This window comes from Mus caroli, chromosome 2 (assembly GCF_900094665.2).
Source record: "Mus caroli chromosome 2, CAROLI_EIJ_v1.1, whole genome shotgun sequence".
Classification (NCBI taxonomy): domain Eukaryota; kingdom Metazoa; phylum Chordata; class Mammalia; order Rodentia; family Muridae; genus Mus; species Mus caroli.
Window position 1 is genome coordinate 2,834,783 of NC_034571.1, and position 23,870 is coordinate 2,858,652.

Consider the following 23,870-nt stretch of genomic DNA (forward strand, 5'->3'; position numbering starts at 1 on the left):
GGTGGCAGATGCTTTAAAAAAAAATCTTCTCTTTTTATTACTAAGAATGTGACTAATAACATATTTCTATTGTAACGCCCCTTAACTAAGGTTGTTTATAGATACCAGAACTAGATTGATTATAGCATTTTTATTTATTGGCAGTTTGAGAAAAATACCATTTTGATCGTCTATTTATATTAATCTTATTGTATTATTAATGTTATGGGTAATCTTTGGGCTTTACAATCTTAAAAACAATTTTACTAAGTAAATATTCATACACTTTGCTTTATTTTTACGAACTATAGTAGTTCTGAAATTTGAGACTCATTGTGAACATAATAATTGGTTTGCCCTTTTGGTGTTATACTCTTAGGCCAAACTATATGAAATTGCTTCCCTGCCATTTAGTGTCCACTGAAAATTTTTTTTGGGACCCGGGGAGCTAGCTTACTTTGTGATATGTTTGCGTGCAAGCAGGAGGACCTCCATTCAACCCACAAAATTTAAATAGAAACAAATAAACAAACCAGGCATGGTGGCACATGCCTTTAATACCTGTACTTGGGAGGCAGAGGCAGATAGAGCTCTGTGAATTCAAGGCCAGCCTGGTCTAAATAGTCCCAGGACAGCTAGGCCAATGTAGAGAGACCCTATCTTAAAACAACAAAAGACCAGACAAAATGTTAATTACTTGAAGTTAATGGATCCAGAGAAAGGAGACAACTGGATCCCTGGGGATCATTGCCCAGCCAGCCCCACCTACTTGGTGAGGCCCAGGCAAGTGAGAGACCCTGTCTCAAATACACAATGGTGGGTTCGGGTCTAGTAGTTAGGAACACATGCTGCTCCTGCAGAGGACTGGAATTCAGTTCTCAGCAGCCACTTCACACTCACCTATAATTCCAGCTCTGTGTCCTTCTGGTCTCTGTGGTCACATGTATATACCTGTATACAGAGGTATACACGTGTAATTTAATATAAAGTAGGAGCGGGCGGCTGGAGAGATGACTCAGTGGTTAAGAGCATTGATTGCTCTTCCAGAGATCCCGAATTCAATTCCCAGCAAACACATGGTGGCTCACAATCATCTGTAATGAGTATGTGATGCCCTCTTCTGTCATGGCAGACCCACAGGAAGATAGACCACTCATACATAAATAAATAAAAAATAGGAGCTGGAGAAATGGCTCAGTGATTATGCCAGCACCCACATTATTACAACTGCCAGTTCCAGGGATACAGTGCCCTCTCTGTCCCTAGGCACTAGGCACACACATAGTGCACATACATATAGACAAATGGTCATACATAAAGTAAAATCAATCAGTAAATAAAATCTATATCTATAATAATTAAAAATAAGACAATTTTGTCATAAGTAGGGTAAATGTAAGGTAGAATAATAATGAGAACAAAATTTAATGCAGAAATTAGTTATTCCCTGGCTCTTGTATATATCCAGATTATAAATCACTATGGTTTAGTGTAGATGACGTTGTGTTGAGTGCTTAAAGCAATTAGGATGTGAAATAGCTTAGAAGTGTGATATTCACTAAACACTGAAAAACGCTTATAATTAATAAGTATTTGGGGAACTTAAGTTTTAAAGTTATGGTTTGAGTATATGGAACCTAGACATTTAGAAAATGTGTAGTTTGGTGTTTAAAAGAATATTAATTATTCATAGAGTCATAAGATAGAATTAAAAGAAAGGACCTAGCAATTTAAGGTAATTAAGATTTTCTACATGTAAAAATGAAAATCTGTAAGACCATGTTTTCTTTAAGCCTGAAGATTTTCTAGCTGCTAACAGATATCTCATGTGATTTACCCACGTCATTTAGTTAGAAATGGATGGTTGGGAAGAGCAGAGGAGTCCATACTCTGTGGCCTCCGTAACTGGCTGTGTATTTATAGGCAGCAGGAATGTGCTTTTAAATGGTGTGTGCTGCTACCTTTTCCTTGGGGCCTTACAGCTCTCTTAGAGTAGATAAAACAAGTAACAATGGAGAGCTGCAGTATGCTTCCATAACTGGTTTCAGCATAATAGGTGCCTTTTATGTTGATTCATTTTCAAAATGAAATTGCTGTAGAAAAATTCTGAAATATAAATTTAATGGGCTTGCTAAGTACTTTATATAACAAAAGGAAATGAGGCAGTGATTTCTTTTAAATTTTGAGACTAACAATTTTCTCTGTGGTACTAAGATGAACAAAGTTCATGCTGTTAGATGAACAAAGTCTAATGAATCTAACATGCTCAGTAAATATGAAATAACTTTCTTGTAAAGAGTTTGAGGTATATTTTTCTTTTTAAATGCATTTCTTTGTTTTCAGTATTGAACTTTGTATTTGGGAGGGCTTATTTTATACTTGTGTTTCAAGGCAAAGAAGGAAACACTGTACAGGACATAGCTCTACTAGGGAGAAAAGCAGACAGAACATTGAGTTAGGAGTTGGGTGGCTATCTGGGAACCTGGGTTGGCCTTGACAAGAATAAGATAGGGGTGCTTAGCTTCTCTTCACCTCCAAGGTCACTGCTCCCCATAGCTATCCAGAAACAGAAATTATTTAAGAAAAAGAAAGATGAGTTAGGGAGTAATAAACATGGGAAGGAGTATTCTACTATTTACTCCAGTGGAGAAAGAAAAGGCAAGAACTCAACTCATTAGGAACAGTAGGGCACCAAACAGTTTAGCTCAGTGGTAGAGAATCTATTAAGCACACAATATAGCCTTGGGCTCAGCTCTTTAATGCTTGTCCCCACAGAGCCACTGTTCTTTCCGTTTGGTTGTGGTTGTTGTTGTTGTTGTTTTGGTTTTTTAAAGATTTTTTTTTTATGTGTATGAGTGTTTTACTTATATATGAATGCACACCATGTGTGTGCAGTGCCATAAGAGGAGGACACTGGGGCCTGTGCAGCTGGACCTACGCAGACCATTGTGACCACCATGTGGGTTCTAGGATCTCTGCAAGAACAGCAAGTGCTCCTAACCCCTGAGCCATCTCTCCAGCCCCATCTTGGTACTTCTATGTCTTAGCAATTCCCAACCAGGGTATGTTCTCTCTGAGTATCAGTGTGAAACTCAGATAACTGTTGAAGATTAAGTAGTCTATTACAACATAATTTTTGCAACATGTAATTTATCAAAAGAAAGTATAAGACTCATTGTTTCAATAGCAATAATACTTACTGAACATTTATGATTCTATTCACTTTGATAGGTACTCTATCGATATGTTTCCTATGAACACAGTTGATGGTAGTTAGAAACTTAAGTTACAAATAGGTTAAATAATTTGCCCACACTCTGAGAGTAGTACCAGAGCCAAATATGATGTGGGCATTTTTGTGTTTGGTTTGTTGTGTTACATTGCCTCTCCTGCTTGCCTTAGCCAGCTTGGGTTTTGTGATGAATTAATTTTACCTTATTATATTAGTATATAGGAAGATCAAGACAAATGTATTCCTGTTCAATATTTTATTTGTGAAAATGAATGCATTCTGTTCAGTTGGCTGTCTTCATCTGTGTATTCAACTATTCATATATAAAAAATACTCAAGGGAGTAATGCATTTATACCAAGCATATGTAGACCTGTTTAGTCATACCCTAACTGTGAGTGTTGTTTAGCACTTACATTGAACCACTCCTGACATACAGCTTTATTAACTGAGCAATAAAAGGAGGGGGTTTTGTTAATTCGTTTAGCTTAGTTTAATCTAGTTTTAATAGAAAACATCTTTGTGTATTAATTGACTCATGGGGAGGAGGTGCTGGGAAAAAGGCTTATTGGCAAAGTGCATTCGAACACCTGAATTTTATCTCTACCGCCCACGTAGAGAAGGCTGTAATACTATCTGTGAAGAGGTTGAGAGGATCCCTGAGGATCCCTGGCCACCCAGTCTGACGGAGACAGTGAGAGATCCTGCCCCCTGCTCCCCAGAATATGTATACACACACGATTCATTTTCTTCAGGGGGATTTAAGATTAGCTTCTTGTTTTGTGTGTTTGCTTGCCTGCTTGCTTGTTTTTGAGACAGGGTCTCATGTATCCTAGGCTGCTCTTGAATTTACTATGTTCCTGAAGATAACCTTTGTCCTACTTTGATTTTTGTTTCTGTGATAAACACCATAATCAAAAGCAGATTGGGAAGGAGGAGGGTGTAGTTGATGATACAGGTTGCAGGCCATAACTGAGGAACTTAGGTGCAGAAACGAAAGCCGAGATGGTGAAGGAACACTGCTTCCTGGCTTGACCATTTACTTTCTTACATACCTAGGACCACATGCCCATAGGTCAGTCTGAAGGGGGCAGTGACTCAGTTGAGTCACTCTAGCTTGGCTCAACAGAAACTTGCCAGTACAATCTCAAACTCCTGACCATCCTGCCTTAGGCACTGGGGTTTATTAGAAGCATATATACCATGCATAGCTAAGAACATCATTTGTGAATTCAATTTTAAAGTAGAAAACTGCCTTAAATAATTACTGCATTTAAAAAATAAAGTTTAGGCTTTAATCGTTTTTAGCTCTTACTATTTACTAGAGGTGAGTGTGTAGGTCTGGGCATACATGTGTACCACAGCACTTATGTGATGGTCACAGCACTGCTTGTGGGAGTTGCTTCTCTCAGTCCACTCTGTGTATTCCAGCCCAGGTCTGCAGGCTTGGCAGGAAACAGTATTACTTGATGGCCATTGTATTCCTTGTGAAATCTTTCTATGTAGAACTCTAAAACCTTACAGATATTTGTATAGGAGTATGCTATGGGAACTTGGAATTATTTTCCACATACACACAGCCAGCAATAGTACAAATTTAAGTCATTTGTTTTAGGGAGTATTTTTCACTTACCTTGGTACAGTGGAAAGCAGCTAAGCAGCTGAGTTTAGCAAAGTGGACTTAAAACTTTTATTGACACTTTACCATATTTATGGAGTGTGTGGTTTGTGATCCCTAGATGCTCTGTGTAGTGATCGAATTAGTGTGACCACTTCTGTCTTCTCAGACATGGATGATTTCTACGGTTTAGATCAAAATGTGGTATGTCTACACTATGTAATGCTGGGCATACATGGATATGCCCACATGTTGTCGTATCACTTGTCTGTTGGAACTGGAGGGCATTGTGTTAGGTGGAATAAGCCGGGCACAGAGAGAACAGTACGGGTGTACACTCATTCATGGAAGCTAAAATAAGAATGAACGTCATGTCTCACAGAAAAGTAACATGACTCTTTAGAAACAGTGGGTCCATAGACCCCGAAATATTTTTGAGCTGCAAATTGGATTTCTATTTTGTTTTTAATGTAAAAAGTGGGAACAATAATAAAGGACAAGAGAACATCCCTGCATAGTGCTCTATCATGGTTTTTAACTGGTGGGATTAAATGTGAACTTTGTAGGATTAGATGAATAGTAAAAAAAACTACAGTGAGAAATACTAAAGGTTCAGGAAACTGCTTCCTCGTGTAATTTACGTTAATGCTTTATGTGCTGTCTGACCTGTGACTGGTATTTAGCTCCTGGCGTGTAGGAAATGTTGGCCCTCTGACTTGTCCTATCATTCATTTCAAACAGATTCCATGAAAGGAGGCTAGGAGTAAGTAAATGACACACCTACACACCTTTGTAAGGCCTGTTAGGTTCCCTACCGGAGGGCTTGAATTGTCTGTTGATGTTCATTTCAGGAGGGTTCTGATGATGATGATGAGGGAGAGGAGGAGGAAGAGGAGAATACAGATTACCTCACAGATTCCAACAAGGAGAACGAGACTGATGAAGAAAATGCTGTATGTATAACCATATTTGTTTTATTTTCAAATTCTGTAGTGGTTTTGAGTATTTGATTTTAATCATTGAATTTGTTGCTTGTGGTTATAAAAAATAGCTTTCTTGGGAACTTACTTTTGTTTCCCCCTGGGTGGCAAGTTATTTTAACCTTTACCTTTGGTTATGCTGCCCACATCATCATACAGAAAGGCTCTGACTTATGAAACATTACAGTGAAATGGGTTATGACTTTTTCCTTTGTTTGATAAGGAGGTGATGATTAAGGGAGGTGGACTGAAGCATGTTCCTTGTGTAGAAGATGAGGACTTCATTCAAGCTCTGGACAAAATGATGCTAGAAAACCTTCAGGTAAAATATCACTCTTTTGAACACAAAACATTGTAGTACACAAGATTCTGATTAATACAAGGATCTCTTTCTAAGCAGCCACCCCTGTAGCATATCTCCCTAATGTACACAGATTATGACTGCCAACATGTCCTGTATTCCAAATCCTGATTAGCAGTTCTTGAGCGAGAATGAGAATAAATGTAGTTATGGTAAGATGGGAGCGATCATTTTTAAGAGCATGCACTGCCCTTACTCAACTTGTTTTCAACCCCCAGTGTTAGATGGCTAACAGGCACTTGTGATTCCAGGACTGGGGATCTGAAACCCTGGCTTATATGGGCACTTGTATGCATGTAACCCACATAACACATGCAGAGACATAACTAACAATAAAATAAATCTTTATGTTCACAGCATTAATAAACTGGGGGTGGGATTAAATACATATGCCACTACATCCAGCTAACAAACAAGATTTTTTTTTTTTTTTGGTTTTTTCGAGACAGGGAACAAACAAGATTTTATCAAAACTCTGTGTAACGTTTGGTTTTGGTCTGTGCTACTGGAGATCAAACCCAAGATGGGCTAGCTGGGCACTGAACTGCATCCCTAGTCATTCATTTGGCATTTATTAAAACATCACAGTCATTTGGAATGATTACATTTTTCTGTAATAGGAGAGAAACTCCTTTGGGTTATTTACTTCTGCTTATTAAATTACTGATAACCCCTTTGTTAACTTAGCATGCTTTTGTCCGAACATAGAGTTGTTGAGGAGCAACCATTGAGGTAAATTATGTTTAAGGGAAGGAGTGAAAATGTTCAGTATAGCTAATTATTGATCAGTGTTCACTGGAAAGGGAAGAGAACTAGGGGATAGCTAGGTAGGCCATAGAGCAAGGTGATAGCTTGTTTGGGGCTTGTTTAAGATATTAAGTCATTTTGTGCTCGCAGACTGGTTCTTTAGAGAAGAAATACTAGATTTTACTATTGACAAGGTTATTGAAGGACACAACATACCTCCTCCTTCATCCCTCCCCAAAGTATTAACCATCTTTCCTATTGTTATTATTGTTTAGAATATTATTATACACATATTAGACCAATTTCCTGCTTCTTTCAGATATTAAGTATGTCTTTATATATCCAGATATTGTAATATGTGTGTGTGTGTGTGTGTGTTTATTTGATTGGCTGGTCAGTTTTTTGTTTTTGTCCAACATAATATTTTTATTATTTGGTAATTTTATACAATTTACCCTGAACACATTCATTCATTCCAGGTCCCCCTTCCCACCCTTGTGTACCCACCTCCCCACAAAAAATAAATAAATAAACTACCAAGGCCCATTTGTGTTGCCCTTATGCTTTTTGGAGCATGGTCAAACTCCCAGTGGCCTGCCTGTCCCATAAAGAAAACTGAACTTCCCCCACCCCCAATCCCTTCAACTGGAGGAGCAGTTCAGCGTCTTTATCACAGTTTTTAAGGACTGTTTAATAGCTTCCTTGTCTGGACTGGTTCTTTTTGGGGGAGGGCAGATTGTCACAGAAGCATTCAGTGTCTCTCTGCTTGATATTTTGTTTTATTTTTGAGTCAAGATCCCATTAGATAGCTGGGGCTGGCCTTGATAATTAGCCCAGACTGGCCTCAAATTTACAATCTTCCTGCCTCAACCTCCCATGTGTTTAAATGACATGTGTATGCTCCCATAACTAGCCTAAAAGCCCTTAATTTATTAAGTCAGTCTCAGGTCACTTTAGAGGCATGTCAGATAAAGTATAATTAGCAATTGTAATTTTCTAGAAGAGAATAAAACAGTTTTCATAAAGCAGCGTATGGAGTCAGTGACCATTTGATAGCTACTGAGAAGCTGAATGTGAGTGACTAACAGTACACAAGGCAAGGCATAGGTAGTAGATAAGAGAGACAGGCGTTCTTCTTCTCAGAGAGGACAGGTATTTAAAGACTACCAGGTATGTGCTCTAAGTCGTGATCATTGGTGAAGATGGAATGTTTGGGTCTCTAGAAAGGGAAGAGTCGTCATTAGATGGGATGGTGGAAAAGACATTTCTAATAGCACAGTTTTAAATAGAGCTGGTCAGATGGAGCTGTTTAAATTTAGAAATGGGCTGGCCAGTCAAGAGCACTGGATGCTTTCAGAGCACTGGACATGGGTTCAATTCTCACCACCCACGTGGTGGTCATTAACCATCTGTAACACCAGATTCAAGGGGTCTGATGGCTCTGCAGGATCCAGACACACAATGATGCAGAGAGATACATACATGCAAGCAAATATCTACACACATAAAAATTTTAATTAGGGAAAAGTGAAGAAAATTTCAAAGGTCTTAAGACAGAAAATAGCCTGCCTGTGAAAACTAAATAGAGGCTTAGCATCAGTGAACATAATCTACAAGCAAATGGTGACAAGAACAGAACTGTAATGGGAACCCTTGGAAGAGCAAGTCCTAGATGAAATTAGTTCTGATAGGGGTAGGACTGAAACCTGGGGAGACGGCTATCTTGCTAATCGGCAGGTACAAATGGTGGTGATCTGTCTAGCACAGTAACGGGAAACACGTGAGAGCTTTTCAGTGGGTGGAATGAACTGGCTTCACTAGGTACTTACCTAGATTGAGAATTTGATCTTTTATCGCTGTGACAGATGCCTGACAGAAAGTGTTTCATGGAAGAAGTCCTTATTTTATGTTTGGTTTCTGTCTGTTACATAGCAGTACAGAAGCATCAGTGAAGTGTGTAGTGTAGGAGGCCATCTCCCCATGAAGACAGAAGGGGGCCAGGGACAGGACACATTCCTGAGAACAAGCGTGCTCCCAGTAACCTGCTCCTGCAGCCAGATTTATACAGTTAGACCTTCTGTCACTGTGACACTCTTCTGGGGAAGAAAGATGTCCTTTGGCCCCCAACTTCAGTCCATTATTGCTTTATGCTCGAAGCATGATGACAGGAGTGTATGATAAAGACTGCATATCTCATAGACGCTGGGAAGGAGAGAGACAAGAAGGGGCCAGGAAGTCTTTCTCCAGAATGCACTTTCTCTTCCAACAAGTTCCTGCCTCCTAAAATTTCAAACACTTCCCAAAGTAGCACTACAGCCGGGGACTGAACTTGTTTTGTTTTGTTGGGATTTTTTTTTTTTTTTTTAAGAAAGAGTATCACTGTGTAATCCAATAGTGCCTGGAACTTGCTTTTATAGACCAAACTGGCTTTGAACTCACAAGGATCTGCCTGTCTTTGCTTGCCTCTTTAGTGTTGGGATTAAAGGCATGCACCCATACCCAGCCTGTGGACTCCTTTTAATGTGAATCTATAAAGGATGTCATACTAAAGCCTTAGCAAGGTTTCATTTCCTAATTTTGTATTACTTCTCAGTGATGCCATCAGATTATGACTCCACTAGTAGATGAATATCCTCATGAATCAGTAGTCTCTCAAGTACACTTGTAGGGCTGGTGAGGTGGCATAGCAGGAAAAGCACTGCTGCCAAGCCTGATGAACTGAATTCCTTCCCAGGACCCACATGGTTGAAGGAGTAAACCAGCTGTTGCAAGGTGTCCTCTGACCTGTGCACACACTGGAGCAGATGTCCCACATCCCTCTTACTTCCCTGGGGGGAAAACCATACAAAATAAGTGTAAAGTAAGCTTTGGGTTGTCTATCAATGATAAATGTTAGTTATCTATCAATGAAGACTCAAATAAGGAGATATGCATGCATTTATATCTGCTGCCCACCCCATGTGTATATGTTTAAATAGAAAGATGCCCCCAAGAATAGAACTGGAAAGAAAACTATGTGCCATACTCAGAAAACTGAAGCAGGTGGATCACAAAGTTACGGCCTACATGAATTCAAGGCTACCATAGGCAACTTAGTGAGTTTAATCCTGTCTCAAAAAAGTAAAAATAATGATGATAATAATAGGATTGGGGACTCAGGTCTGTGGTAGGATGTTACCTGGACAAGTCCAAAGCTCTGGACTCAATCTCTGGCACTGCAAATTAACGATATATGTTTAGTATAGGACAGTTTGCTTGGAAATAGTTATTTGATTATATATGTATATGTTAGCGTAAGGGAAACTGGAAAAACAACCCATTATTAACAGTGGTTGCAAACTCAAAAAAGTTCATGAGCTTTCTCCAGGTACACTAAATAAATCAATCCCACCACCACCTCTGTGTGCATGTGTGTGCTTGTGTACACACCAAAATTGACATTGTATGTCTTCATCTATCTACACAGCATTTTTCTGAACCTGGAGATTTGCTTACACAGCCTTGTTAGCGAGCCCCTGCCTGGAATCTTCCTGTGTCTGCCTCCTGGGGCTAGGACTACAAATACTATTTACTATACCTGGCCTTTTATATGGGTGCTAACCTTCCAGACTCAGGTCCCCATGCAGGTGTAGCCTGCACTTTACCTACTAAGCCATCTCCCAAACCTCAGGACTAACTCCTTTTAATCTTAAATCTTTTAATCTACCTCGAAACAATGCAAAGTAAGTCATCAGTCAAGATTCATGCAATTAATTTTTTGGAAAATGTATTATAAATGCTAAAATCAGTTGATACTAAGATTTCTTTAGTTCTTGGGTGTTTGATGAGCACCTGTTGTTTGTACAGTGCTGCTTATGAGTGCTGGGTAGAGGGGGATAAGCCATGGAAGAGTCAGACTTCACAGACCCAGAGAGTCTCTGGTAATACAAAGGCAGCTATGTGCCATGAGAGAGAGGGGAAAGGACAGGATGCTTTTGAAGAACTCAGCCTGTGGGGCCCACAGTGTTGTGTGCCATGGAGGCTGGTGCAGTAAACAGAAGCCAAATCACAGCGTTCCTTATAGTCAGACTCAAAGGCTTTTTAGGCAGTGAGAAGAGACATTTCTTTGTTTTGAGTTTGCCAGTCTCTGGATCTTAAGATTTTGTTTTAAGAAATACTATGTTGAATGAATTGTTTGCAGGTTTTTTATTATTTCTCTGTGTGTTTCAGAATATTTATATACTTTTTAAATTTCTGTCTTGAAGCAGCGAAGTGGTGAGTCTGTTAAAGTGCACCAGCTTGATGTGGCTATCCCTTTGCATCTCAAAAGCCAGCTGAGGAAAGGGCCCCCACTTGGTGGGGGGGAAGGAGAGACAGAGTCTGCAGACACGATGCCATTTGTCATGCTAACAAGAAAAGGCAATAAACAGCAGGTAAGATATGTTCCTTGTGTAGTTACAGATAATTGTTGGCTATTGGGTGTTAGAATTTACTTTGTTTAGTAAATTCCAAGTTACCATTTTCCTACAAAAGGACATGGTAAACATTTAGAGTATTCAGTAGTAGAGATATTATTCATGATGATTGATTGATAGATGAATTGACTGACTTTTAGACTGGATGTGTGTTAATGGAAAGTTCTAAGTGTGTATATACTTGTAAGAACATATAAATACCTTGACTTTAAGTAGAAACTATATAAGGAAGCTCAGTATGGGGGTAGGATAAGGGAGAGGAGGATGTGGACTAACATATACCAAGAAACACTGAGTGCCAAGGGTCAGTCCTTCTGTTGAAGTCTGTTACCAGGCCCCACACCTTCTCTGACTGTGCTCTTCCTTTCTTTGCTGTGTGTTAACATATGATCCCTCAAAAATCATTTCCTTGGCTACTAAGCCATTACGTTAGGAACTCATGTGTTCATTTAGCAGATGTTTACTGAGCAGCAGCTATGCACTATATGCATATGTATGTGTCTATGTCCTAGGACTATATATAGGTGGCAGAAATGATGGAATACCTGCCTGTCTTATCTCCTGTGAGATAATAAGACTTGGTATACAAGGATAAAGGCCAGCTGTTAGAAACATCTTCTGCATGCTCATGGATCAGTTCTGTTTTTATGCTTTATCATTTCTGATATCAGGCTTATTTCTAAATTGATTAATTCATGTTATAATTAACATTTTTGTTTTAATGATATATATTAGAATGAAAGAAATACCAGCTTTTAGGAAATAAGGTAGTCAGGTCTAATTAGGTGGTTTACATGTTATTCACATGACCATTTGGCTTATTTGTGTTCATGCTGGACCTTTCGTGTAGAGCATAAGTTAAACAAATTCTTTTCTCTTTGAGCTGTCATTCTGGTTTAGTAAAGGAATTCACAGTGTCAGTTTGGGAATATGAGAGACATAAAGCAAGTGAAAGGAGACAACGAGCATAGGGACAAGCAGGAAGGGAGGTTGTGCCTGCAGACACAATCAGGAAGTTAGTGAGTACTGTCTGTGCCTGAGGAATCTGTAGCCACGGTACTGAGACCAGCATAGAGAGATGGCTCAGTGGGTGCAGGGACAGTGTGTGTTCAACACACACACACACACTGGAGATGAGGGCTGACAGACCCTCTGAAGAGGATAAAGAACAGTAAGCAGGAACCCCTGAAAGATCAGCAGGGCTAGCTCCTGGTGAACACCACATTGGTCTTGGATGTCTGCCTCTCTGTCTAGAGGACAAAGAACAGCTCTGCAGCACCATCCTTAGTCACCAGTGCCAGCAGATGGGAGCCACATAAAGATTTTGACTCCTTTTATACTTTATACGCTTGCTGAGACCTGACTCTAGAACTAGCCCCTTCTTGAACCTGTGGCTCAAAGTGGGTTGCCACCTACATGTTAAATACGAGTACCAGAACCTAAAACTCTGCAGTAGCCACCACCCTCTGCATCTTAGCAAGGAACGGGAGTGGGTCCCAGTGTTCAACCCTTGGAATAAGTAAGATGAGTCATTTAACTCCCTACACAGTAAGAAAGAGCAGCCCTGACTCTTGACCTCCAAGAGTGTGGCTGGACGCTCTATTCTTGGCGTCCAGCTACTAGGCAGGGTGTGAGGGCTGAGGGCCTGCCCCTTGATAAAGACAGCCCCCACTAAGTTAAGACCAGAAACCCCTCTTTCCTTTTCAGTAAGAAAACAAGGCGAGATTAAGATAATCAGCAGCACCCGCACCCTAACCCAAGGCTGAGGGCCACAGCAGGACCTTGCCCTGGGCTTGCCCGCCCTTCCCTTTCTGAGTTCGCATTACATGACTTCATACAACTCCCCTCTGTATGGTTTTTGTTTGTTTTTTAATTTCTAGTTGAGTAACTCAGTTCCTGTCCATAATTTCCTGTTTAAATAAGTGATCATAGAAGTCCTGCTTTATACCTTTATTTGCTAGCTAGTGTGTAAAATAGCCTCAGTACTAGTAGAAGTATAGGGCTAGCAAAGACTATAGTTATGACTAACATTAAAGTTAACATGGTAAAGTAAAATCCTGCATCACTCCCCACCCTTCTCTGTATAGGCATGCCTGTGTGTGCGTGTCCATGCACACGTGCGCACACACACACACACACACACAAGGCTTTACAACAAGTCCCACCCCTTACTGTCTATAGACCCGGGCTGTGCTCTCTGTGTTCACTCAGTCTCTAAGGAGGAAAGTGAGAGCTGGAAGACTTGAATTGGGGATTGTGCCCAGATCTTTGCCAAAACTGCTTTTTGGCTACCTGGAGTTGGTAATTTGCTACCGTAACCAGGATTCTCAAATCCCAGTTTTAACATTTTCCCCTAGGCTTGCTTGTTTCTTTGAGTTAGGCTTTTTAAAAATCTTAGTCATCATATTTTAGGTCTCCTTTATTCTCTCTGCTCTTCGTTCACACTCTTTACCCATACCAACGGCTTCTCTTGGCACAAAGAAGAAAGTCTGGAAAGGTCATTTAATTCTAATATTTTAAAGCATATACTATGCACAAAGGCTTTACATGACGCAAGGTAAAGTATGCACACTGTTGTGCCACAGAGTTTAGGTTGTGAAACACTTTGTTTTCGCCGGGCATGGTGGCACACCTTTAATCCCAGCACTCAAAAGGCAGAGGCAGGCAGATTTCTGAGTTCGAGGTCAGCCTGATCTACAAAGTGAGTTCCAGGACAGCTAAGGCTGGCTACACAGAGAAACCCTGTCTTGAAAAACCAAAAAAAAAAAAAAGAAGAAACACTTTAAACAATTTGTACAATTTGCTTAGCTGATTATCAGAGGTTACCTAAAAGTTCGCAGGGAGCCATGGGCTATGGGCTGTATTTTACAGATTTTTATCTAGCTTTGTTTGCCATGTGCATTCCTAAGCTAGAAACATCGTTCTGAACACGGACATTCTGAGAAAGGACCGGATCTCTGCATCAGTTATGTCACCCTCCCTCCTCGTGTCCCATCTCCCTGTGTTCACATCTAAGTAGCTAAGTAGCCTTCCCGTTCCCATCCACCAGTAGATAGGCCTTGTTTCTTCTTTGAATAATATAGGTTTGACAAATCTGATTTACAGTGAAGGATATATAGTATTGTTTTGTAAACTCATTTATTTAATCATCCTTGCTATTTTATCAGGCTACTTTTGATTCCAGTGTTGTTTTTCCTCCAGTTTAAGATTCTCAATGTGCCCATGTCATCCCAACTTGCTGCAAATCATTGGAACCAGCAACAAGCAGAACAAGAGGAGAGGATGAGGATGAAAAAGCTCACCTTAGACATCAATGAACGACAAGAGCAAGAAGATTATCAAGGTATGAGAGAATTACAGGCTAGCAATGGTAGCATAAGCCATTGCCCTACATGTCCTCACTCTGCAGGCTGAGGACAGCTTGGGGTACAGTAGGACTCGATCTTAATAAAAGAAAGCAAGATCACTTAGTAACAATGTATAGAGGGGCTGGAGAGATGGCTCAGCAGTTGAGAGCACATATTGCTCTTCCAGAGGACCTGAGTTTAATTTCCTTCAACTTCTTCAGGTGGCTCACAAGTTGCCTGTAACCAACTCCTCTGGCTTTGTCTGCACGCACATGCACATGATCCATGCATGTACAGAATTAAAATTAATCATTTTTTTCCTTTTTTTTTCAAGACAGGGTTTCTCTGTGTAGCGCTATGTTGGAACTTGCTCTGTAGACCAGACTGGCTTTCAACTTAGGGATCCACCTGTTTCTGCCTCCTAAATGCACCATAGCAACCAGATATAAAAATAAATCTTATTAACTTGAATAAAAATAATAATATGGGAAATTGGGTTCAGATTGTAAAGGACTTGAGTTGGATTTCCCAGCACTCAGTGTGTAACCCCAGTGTTGAGAGGCAGATCCCTGGGGCTTGCTGGCCTACCAAGGCCAATACTAGGCAAGGCCCAAGTCCCAGTGAGAATTGCTGTTGGAGAAAACCAGGGGACAGTGCCTGGGGAGGAACAGCGTCCCTAGGCTGTCATAGAGTGTTTTAAATGTAGCTATTCCAGTTGTTACTTCCTTTGCTTTTCCATGGTTTTAGTACTTGATTTTCATTAACCTATATACTATACTGTTCTTCTCTGAAAGAGTCAGCTACCTACATATAAGGACTAATGAGCTCTATCTCCCTGGTGTTTGTAGGTTTGTGGAGGTTTATGCTCCCAAGAGCTAACAGCATTTTCCTCTTTGCTCCTAATCACAGAAATGTTGCAGTCTCTTGCCCAGCGCCCAGCTCCAGCAAACACTAATCGTGAGCGGCGGCCTCGTTACCAGCATCCAAAGGGAGCACCTAATGCAGATCTAATCTTTAAGACTGGTGGGAGGTAAGCAGCCTTCGAAGACTTGCTGCTTCTAACACGTTTCTGTTGGTGATGCTTCTGTGAGCCAATTGAGGACTTACGACTAGATTCAATGATAGAGCTGAATTTTATTGAAGCCTGTTACATTGCTACTAAAAATGCAAAGTAGCGGAAGAGGCAATGGGAAGCATTAGTTTCCTGCCTATTTGATTTCTTAAAAATAGCTTAAAGTATATGCAGTACTGTTCCTGATAATATCCGTCCCCTTTTATCATCATCAGAGACCAAAACTACAACTGTGTACAACCATGGCTGCCTCTGGAGCAACGCTTCGCTGTGCTCTCAGGAAACACTTCTAGAAGGTTCCACCTCAGTGATGCTGCTCTCTTAACCACTAAACTCTCAGCACGAGCTGACCAGCACTGAGTATCCCAGCAAAACTCCACTTGAATAGTTCTGGTATCTCGTTAATCACAGCTGATTGTTCAGCCCCAGCTAACCAGAACCACAAGATCTTAAAAGAGCAAACGGCCCCGATGGAATCTTTAAGCTTCCATCCGAAATGTCACAAGCCAGGCTCATGGTTTGTACTCTCACAACATTGTTATCTTACAAGCTCCCACAGTGCATCCCACTAAACTCTCAACACTCAGTGGCTTTTCTAGCCCAGAATTCCAGTCTTTCCACGATCCTCCAAAAACATGGTCAGGTCTATCACAGCAATACCAACTTATTTTAGGGTTATAACCAAAAAGCAAGTTGGAGAGAACAGGGTTTGGCTTACATGTGCATATTGGCTCATCAATAAAGTCAGGACAGGAACCTGGAAGCAGGAGCTGATGCAGAGGCTATGGAGTGGTGCTGCTTACTGGCTTGCTCCTCATGGCTTACTCAGCTTTCCTTCTTATAGAACCCAGGACTGTCAGCCCAGGGATGGCATCACCCACAGTGGGTTAGGCCCTCCCCTATCAACCACTAATCAGGAAACTGCTCTACAGCTGGATCTTATGGAGGCATTTTCTCAATTGAGGTTCCCTCCTTTCATAACTCTAATTTGTGTCAAGTGACATAAGACTAGCCAGCATCCATCATCTTTAAGAATGACCCTCTCTCTGAGCCTAGCATGGTGGCACACACTTATCCTAGGTCTTAGCTAGACAGAAGCAGGTGTTTATTTCCATGAGTTCGAGCCTGGCTTTGATTATAGCAAATTCTAAACCACCTCAAAAGGGGTAGAGCAGAGATGGCATGTGGCTGGAAAGATGGCTCAGTGGTTACGAGCACTTACTGCTCTTTCTGAGGACTAACATTTGATTCCTAGCACCCACATGGAGAGTCACGACCGTATTTAACTCCATTTCCAGGGGCTCTGACACCTTCCTCCTGGAGATCAGTCATGTACATGGTACATATATATATATATACATACATACATGCAGGCAGAAATTCACATAAGTCTTTTTAAAGGCCCTTTGTAAAGTCTAATAAACCCTTTAAAAATGTAATGTGTGAATGAACATTGTAAAAGAGAAGACAAACGTGTAAAGAGGTGTTAAGCCAATTGGAGTAGCAAGTGGTCTCTGGTTTTAAATTTTAAATTCTAGGTGAAGAAATATAGTTATTTGAAAAAAAGAAATGAAAGAATGAAATCTTCTGGTAGTTTAGGTTCTATTTATTTTCTTTGCTTTTCACTTCAAGATAGCATTGGAGTATCATCAGGTGTCTTGACTGTGTAAGGGGTTTTCTGTGTGAGGGAGGGAAGCTTGTGCCTATGAGAAACTGCTTCCAAATTGATTCTTGAGATGATGGATTCTATTTAAAGCCAGTTATTAACACTCATGACATGATATGGCAGTTAAAGTAAAATTTACTTGCTGGCTGGTTACTGAAGTAGTTGTAATATCTTTGCCTAGGGATTTGATAGGCTTAATCAAGAGTTGATAAGAATGTAAATTAAAACTTAAGTCCTTTAGAAAATTATAGGTGTTTACCTTGAATGAGGTAATATGCTTTAAGTAAAACTATTTTCTAGGTTTTTTCCTGTACTTTTCAGTAGTGTAGAGTGAGTTGCTCTCAGTTCAGTTTGCCTTGAAAAGGTGACACTGGCATCTTCAGCAAGTGCTGATACTGACACCTGGGTGCTTCGGTTCCATGTGGATGACCGCAGTGCTTTCTAAACTTTGCAGATATGTATTGGTTATTTACTGAAATGCATCTTGCCCTCCCTTGTTTTGAGATAGGGTATTTGCTGTACTGTCCAGCTTGACTTAAGCGGTCCCTGGCTTAGTTCTCCCATCTCATCTTGTCGAGCAGCTAGGAGAACTGGCTCACAACTTTATTATATTCCCTGCCCACATTGATGGGTAAATAACCCAGCCAGGGCTGTGCTCTTGACGGAGCTGAACCCCCAGCCCATGGCTTTCTTTGACACAGACCCCTACTATGTGTAGCTCTGGTGGGCCTTCAGCTCTTGTAAGTCTAGACTCTGTCCACAGCACCCATGGGAACTTCTCTACGTCAGTATTTTAAGGTTAATCATTATATATTTCCCAGAATAGCATTAGCTCAAGTATGTATTAGAAATACTTTTTTCAGTTCTTAGAATCACTCAGGGTAATTGTTTGCCTATAAGATGGTCACGTGGCACTTTACTAGACCTCTGATCTCCTCATCCACTGCACTGCTGTTTCAGACAGCTGCTTGCATTTACTTCAGGAAAGACGTTTGTGTCGTTGATTTCTTCCTTTCCGAGAATGATTGTGTCAGTATCCGGGCCTCACCTCCTCCTTGAAGAGATTTTGTAGCCATAGCTCAGGATACACTTGTCTAGTTTTGGATTTTATTCCTTAAGAGTTTCTTGCTACTCTAGCCTGCTGTTAGTTAAACCGTAGTGTAACAGTTCATTCCCCTGCCCTGAGTGGCTTCAACAGCAGAATTGTGTTTGTCTCAGGCAGGGCTGGTTGCTTGTGGGCTATGGAGAGCATGTTCAGGCATCCCAGCTTCCAGGAGTCTGCTGGCCGTCCCATAGCTTTTAGATACATCATCCTAGGCTGTGTCTTTGTCTTCACATAGTGTTCTTCCTGTGTACATGTCTGAGGACATACTTTTTTCTGTAAGAACAATCTCAAGTTGGGAGCTCAGCCTATCCCAGCATGGGTGTATCTTAATTGATTACATCTGCCAACAGCTGTTTCCAAATAAGATTTTAACCTGATGTTCTAAAACATGTTGGACTTCACCATATTGGTGATACACATTTTGGTGATACACAAGTCAATAACTCACAAACCATGATTTCTTAGCATTTTAGAAATTAGCTGTAGAGGGCACATGCCTATTATAGCCCAATGACATGGGAGCAGAAGACAGGAGAACCAGGAGTTCATGATTATCCTCCTCAGCTACCTACGTAGTAAGTACAAAGCCAGGTTGGGCTGTGTCTGACCATATCAAAAGTGTGGGGGAGAAGATTGGCTGAAGCCAAGGTGTAGGAGCCATACTTCCACTGGAGAGCGTATAGAATCTTCAAGAAGCACTAACTCTGCATGGTGGCTGCTGATGACTGACACTTTCCTGCCTGTGCGGTAAAGTTCCTAATGCCATCCCGTTTGTCCCTTTAGGAGACGTTGATCCAGCAGCACGTGTCATTTCATTAGGTCCTGTATCTGATGTTGTGGATAGTGGAGTCCTCCAGCAATTGAATGAGAGCAGCGGACACATCTCAGCATGTCGGTCTAGAGAGTTGCGAATCTAAACCTGGGACAGGCTGGGGCCATGAGGCAGAAACACCAGCCTCTGCCAACACCGGAACAAGCCGACGCTTCCAGACAAGGCAGAAAGGCCTTTTGTAATGGAAATCACGTGAGGGTTAATCTTCTCTTGAGAATGGCAGTCAAGAAATGAGAAGGTTCACTTGACTACTGAGCAGTTACACCAAGAACAGCGTCCATGAGGTGACTGAGCCGGAGAAGAAACAGTTGAGATGGGAATGGTATGGGGGAAATGAACTTGAGTTTTAAACTTGATTTAAGTTACAGTGTCTCTGAATTGAACATCCCATGTTGGAAGAAGATACACTTGGGGGCTCCAGGACTACAGTAGAAAAGTATAGAGCAAGCAGTAAAATCTTGTAGTAAAACGTACATGCAGGACAACAAAATGATGAAAGAGATCCAAATGCCAGATAAGCCACCAGGAAAGGTGTTGTTAAGGAGTTTGTTTCAAGAGGAGCAAGGGATGAGGGAGAAAAACCTGTGTTAACCATCAGAGTCAGTGATGTAAAGTTGCCTATTAGAGTGAAAGAAACTGTGAAGACTGTTCATATGCAAAGCATTAATGCAGATGGTTTAGAAGGTCTGATACCAGCCTAAGAACGGGGATATAGTAGAGCCCATTGTAAGTATCATTGAAAACAAGCGGTGCCAGTGAGCATGTCACAGAACAACGAAGGACAACAAGAAGCGGATCAGAGTATTTTGTTGACCTTCATGGGTTTACAGCCTCTGTGTCTAAACAAGATATGGAAACAAGTAGAGCTTTTACTTTGCTTTTGTTTTCGTTTCGTTTTGTTCCCCTTTCCCCAATAGAAATGAGGGTTCTTAGTCTGTTAATTTATTAGGATAGGTGTCTTTCATTTGCTTTCCAGTAGGCATAGTAATTTAGTTAAAGGACACATCTGTATGCTACAACTTGATCACATCTTTTTTCTATTTTGCATCTTTCTTTTACCATATTTCAGTTTCTGCATGTAGATTTCAATAAGAAACAAAACTTGTAAAGTTGTAACATTTCACATGGAAATGCTGCCCAATCTTCACCAGCTTCAGAAATCTGACCTTTGCCGATGCTGCAATAAAGTGTTGTAATTTGGATTTGGCATGATTTGTTTTATTTGGTTGGGAAACCTTTCAGTGGGTCAGTTAGTATCATCCAGGGTCATCTTCATGCTTTATTAAAAAATATTCTCTGCTAGATACGGTAGTACATGAGTGTAATCCCAGAACTCACTACTGAAGTAGAATCACAAATTGGAGGGCTAGCCTTGGCAGTATGTACTTATTCTGTGGACCTCTGAACTCAGTATGAAGACCTAAAACTCTTAGAGATCTGCCTCCCTCTGTCTCCCAAGTGCTGGGACTGAGGGTGTGTGCCGCCATGCACAGAAGACATTGTCTCTAAAAACCAAGTCGTAGAGTTCTTGTCGGATGTGACCCATGTCCTGTGGAAAGAACAAAGAAGGATAAGATGTGTGGAGGAGGAGAAGGAAACAGGAAATAACTCCTGGAACCACAAGCCAAGGAGCCCAGTTTCGGGGTTGGGGTTGTAACTCACTGTCAGGCCCTAGGTTTGAACTTCAGTACCATGAATAACAACCAAAGTTAGGGCTGCCATCAGCCCCCTTCCCTGCCATGACTGCCAGTCCAGAAAGCTAGTGTTACCTAGAAAATAAAGATGAGCGTAGAGAGAAGCATTCTTTCTACAGATCAGGAATCCTCCTGAGAGGTGTCCTGTCACTCAGAGCTACTATTTGGGAATCGAATTTCTCAAGGTCAGTGATTGTGGGATTTGTATTTTAAACAGCAAATAATTTCACTATAGGGAATAAGTGCTAGAATGTTGAGAATACTTTACCAGTAGTAAAGAGAGGCTCCAGACTTTCTAACAACTCCAACTGTACATAATACAGATAGATCTCTATGTGGGATGAGAAACTTCAGGGCAGAAATGGAGTTAAATGTGCCCTAGGTCCCCATCGGAAGTGATTTTAAAGTGTTTGCACTCTCAGGGGATGGAGAGGTAGCTCAGTTGTTAAGAGCATTGGCTTTTCTTCCAGACGACCCCAGATTCAAGTCTCAGCACCTACAGGATGCTCAACAACTATCTGTGACTCCAATTCCAGGGTGTCTGATAACCCCTGGCCTGTGTCAGTACTGGGCACCCAACCAGTAGACAGATAGACATGCAAGCACATTATCTATATGCATAAAGGAAAAATAAAATTTTCAAAAACTAAAGTCTTTACATTTTAGGGGTTAACTTTGAGCATTTTGGGAGTTAACTTTGCTTAAAGCAATGGCGATTATTCTAAGGATAAAGCAATGTTCAGGAATCCTTGGACATTAGACAAGTAAGTGCAAACAGAAATATTCTCTGCTCTTCCCTGTTCATGCTCATGGTAGACTGCTCTTCTTAACTGTGATTGTGGAGTTTAAAGGAATGGTTTCTTCCAGTCCTGGAAGCTGCGTGTCCACGGCTTGGCAGCGTTGGGTTCTCTGGAAGCCTGCCTTTATGTTGCAGAGGCTTCTTCACTGTGTTCTCAAAATGACCTTTTTATGTACAATCTCACTATCTCTCCCCTCCCCTAACCTCCCCTCCCCTCCCCTCCCCTAACCTCTCTCTCACAATCTGTGGAACTGGTTTGTAACAAAAGATTAAGCCAGGCATACCTTGAATCCCAGCACTCAAGAGGCAGAGACAAGCATATCTCTGTGAATTTGAGGCCAGCCTGGTCTACAAAGCAAGTTCCAGGACAGCCAGGGCTGTTACTCAGAGAAACCCTGTCTCAAAAAGCCAAATAAATAAGTAGGTAGATAAAATCATCGTGAATTTGTGATCCTCCCAGGCGCATACATCATCATGGTGCCATTCTGTCATCTTTCTGGGTTTCTGGGCACTGAGAATCTCATCCATTTTACATACACACTCTGCCAGCTGAACCTCTTCAAGCCCAGTCCTGTCTCTGCCAACAGTGCTCAAACATCCAAGGGATTTGTTTTGATCTGAGACTCTCTTTCTATAGCTCAGGCTGGCCTTGAACTCATGGCTTGTGCCATCACACCTAGCATTTCCGTAAGTATAGAGACTAACTTAATGGACTGCACACAAGTGTAACTATCCAAGGGACTCTGGCCAGGCTTGGCTAAAACATCTGTAATCTGATCCCTGTGAACTACCCAAAAAAAGGATGCCTTCTGGTGTTGTGACCATGATGACGTACAGTCTGCTGTCATCAGTGCTAGCAGAAGCATCTTCATAGGCTGTGAACAGCAGTCTGGTGCCATGAACTGTGACAGTCAGTCCTCAGAACTAGAACTTGAGGGAAGTCCAAAGGCAAAAGAAGTGTGTTCTGTGTTCAAGGGAGCAAAGGAAGAAGCAGGTTGCCAAGGTTACTCGGGGTATGGATTGAGCTCCAACACTGTCCTCATAACTTCTGGGAGTTATTGGCCTCAAACCTTCAGCTTTCTCATCTATAAAATGGGGGATAAGTTAGGGTTGTGTGAGGATGAATAGGATGATGGGCTTGAGACCCAGCACAGAGGCTGAGGGACATCAGTGTGAGCAGGTGTACCATTTCCTCTGAGTCTGTGCTTGATACGGCGCATGCGAAGTGAGCCTTGATGGTCTCATAAACCAAATATACAGATTCAGGTTTAGACTTGGCCGCCAAAGACGCCTGGGCAGATCCAACCAGCAACTATTCGTCGTAGTTCATAGGAAGTGATGCAAGCAGCAACTACATCCTTTGGATGAAGCTAGGCTGGCCACGCTCTGATTCCTTGTCAACTGAAGAAACAGTGTTCCCATTTCCTCAGAGATCTGCAGACATAAACTTTTCTTTTTCTTTTTCCTTTTCTTTCTCCTTTTCTTTTTCTGTGCACATCTCCACTACCCAATAACAGAGGCTGATAGTTCCATGAATATTATGGGGAAATATGTAATGTTGTCCAGTTTATGATTTCCATATTTACAAAGGTCCTGGCACTTTTTTTCCTGAGCTCTCCAAAGTACCAGGCAAGAATGGTCTGTTGTGGGGCTAGACAGCTCAGCAGGTAAAGGCATTTGTTGCCGGGCCTAACTGAGAACCAGAATTCACTCCCTGGCACCCAGGGGGTGGGAGGAAAGAACTTATTTCTGGAAATTGTCTTCTGACCGCCATGCATGCATTGTGATAATTTCCCTCATACAGTACATACATGTGATATATCCCCTCATACAGTACATACATGTGATATATCCCCTCATACAGTACATACATGTGATATATCCCCTCACACAGTACATACATGTGGTATATCCCCTCATACAGTACATACATGTGATATATCCCCTCATACAGTACATACATGTGGTATATCCCCTCATACAGT

The 23,870-nt window shown here is 41.2% G+C and overlaps 1 protein-coding gene across 3 annotated transcripts in view; it reads left to right on the forward strand.

The window, feature by feature from the left end:
* Nucleotides 1–20,594, forward strand: part of Upf2 (UPF2 regulator of nonsense mediated mRNA decay) — a 105,612-nt gene extending 85,018 nt beyond the window's left edge. For 2 of the 3 annotated variants that reach the window (XM_021185904.2, XM_021185914.2), the window contains exons 17-22: nucleotides 5,680–5,781; nucleotides 6,032–6,130; nucleotides 11,161–11,328; nucleotides 14,572–14,713; nucleotides 15,627–15,747; nucleotides 19,344–20,594. In XM_021185904.2, coding sequence (XP_021041563.1) covers nucleotides 5,680–5,781; nucleotides 6,032–6,130; nucleotides 11,161–11,328; nucleotides 14,572–14,713; nucleotides 15,627–15,747; nucleotides 19,344–19,353 — 642 coding nt within the window. In that variant the 3' untranslated portion in view covers nucleotides 19,354–20,594. The remainder of the gene's footprint in view (nucleotides 1–5,679; nucleotides 5,782–6,031; nucleotides 6,131–11,160; nucleotides 11,329–14,571; nucleotides 14,714–15,626; nucleotides 15,748–19,343) is intronic. The other variant, XM_021185922.2, reaches the window with a different exon arrangement.
* The last annotated feature ends 3,276 nt before the right edge of the window (nucleotides 20,595–23,870 follow it).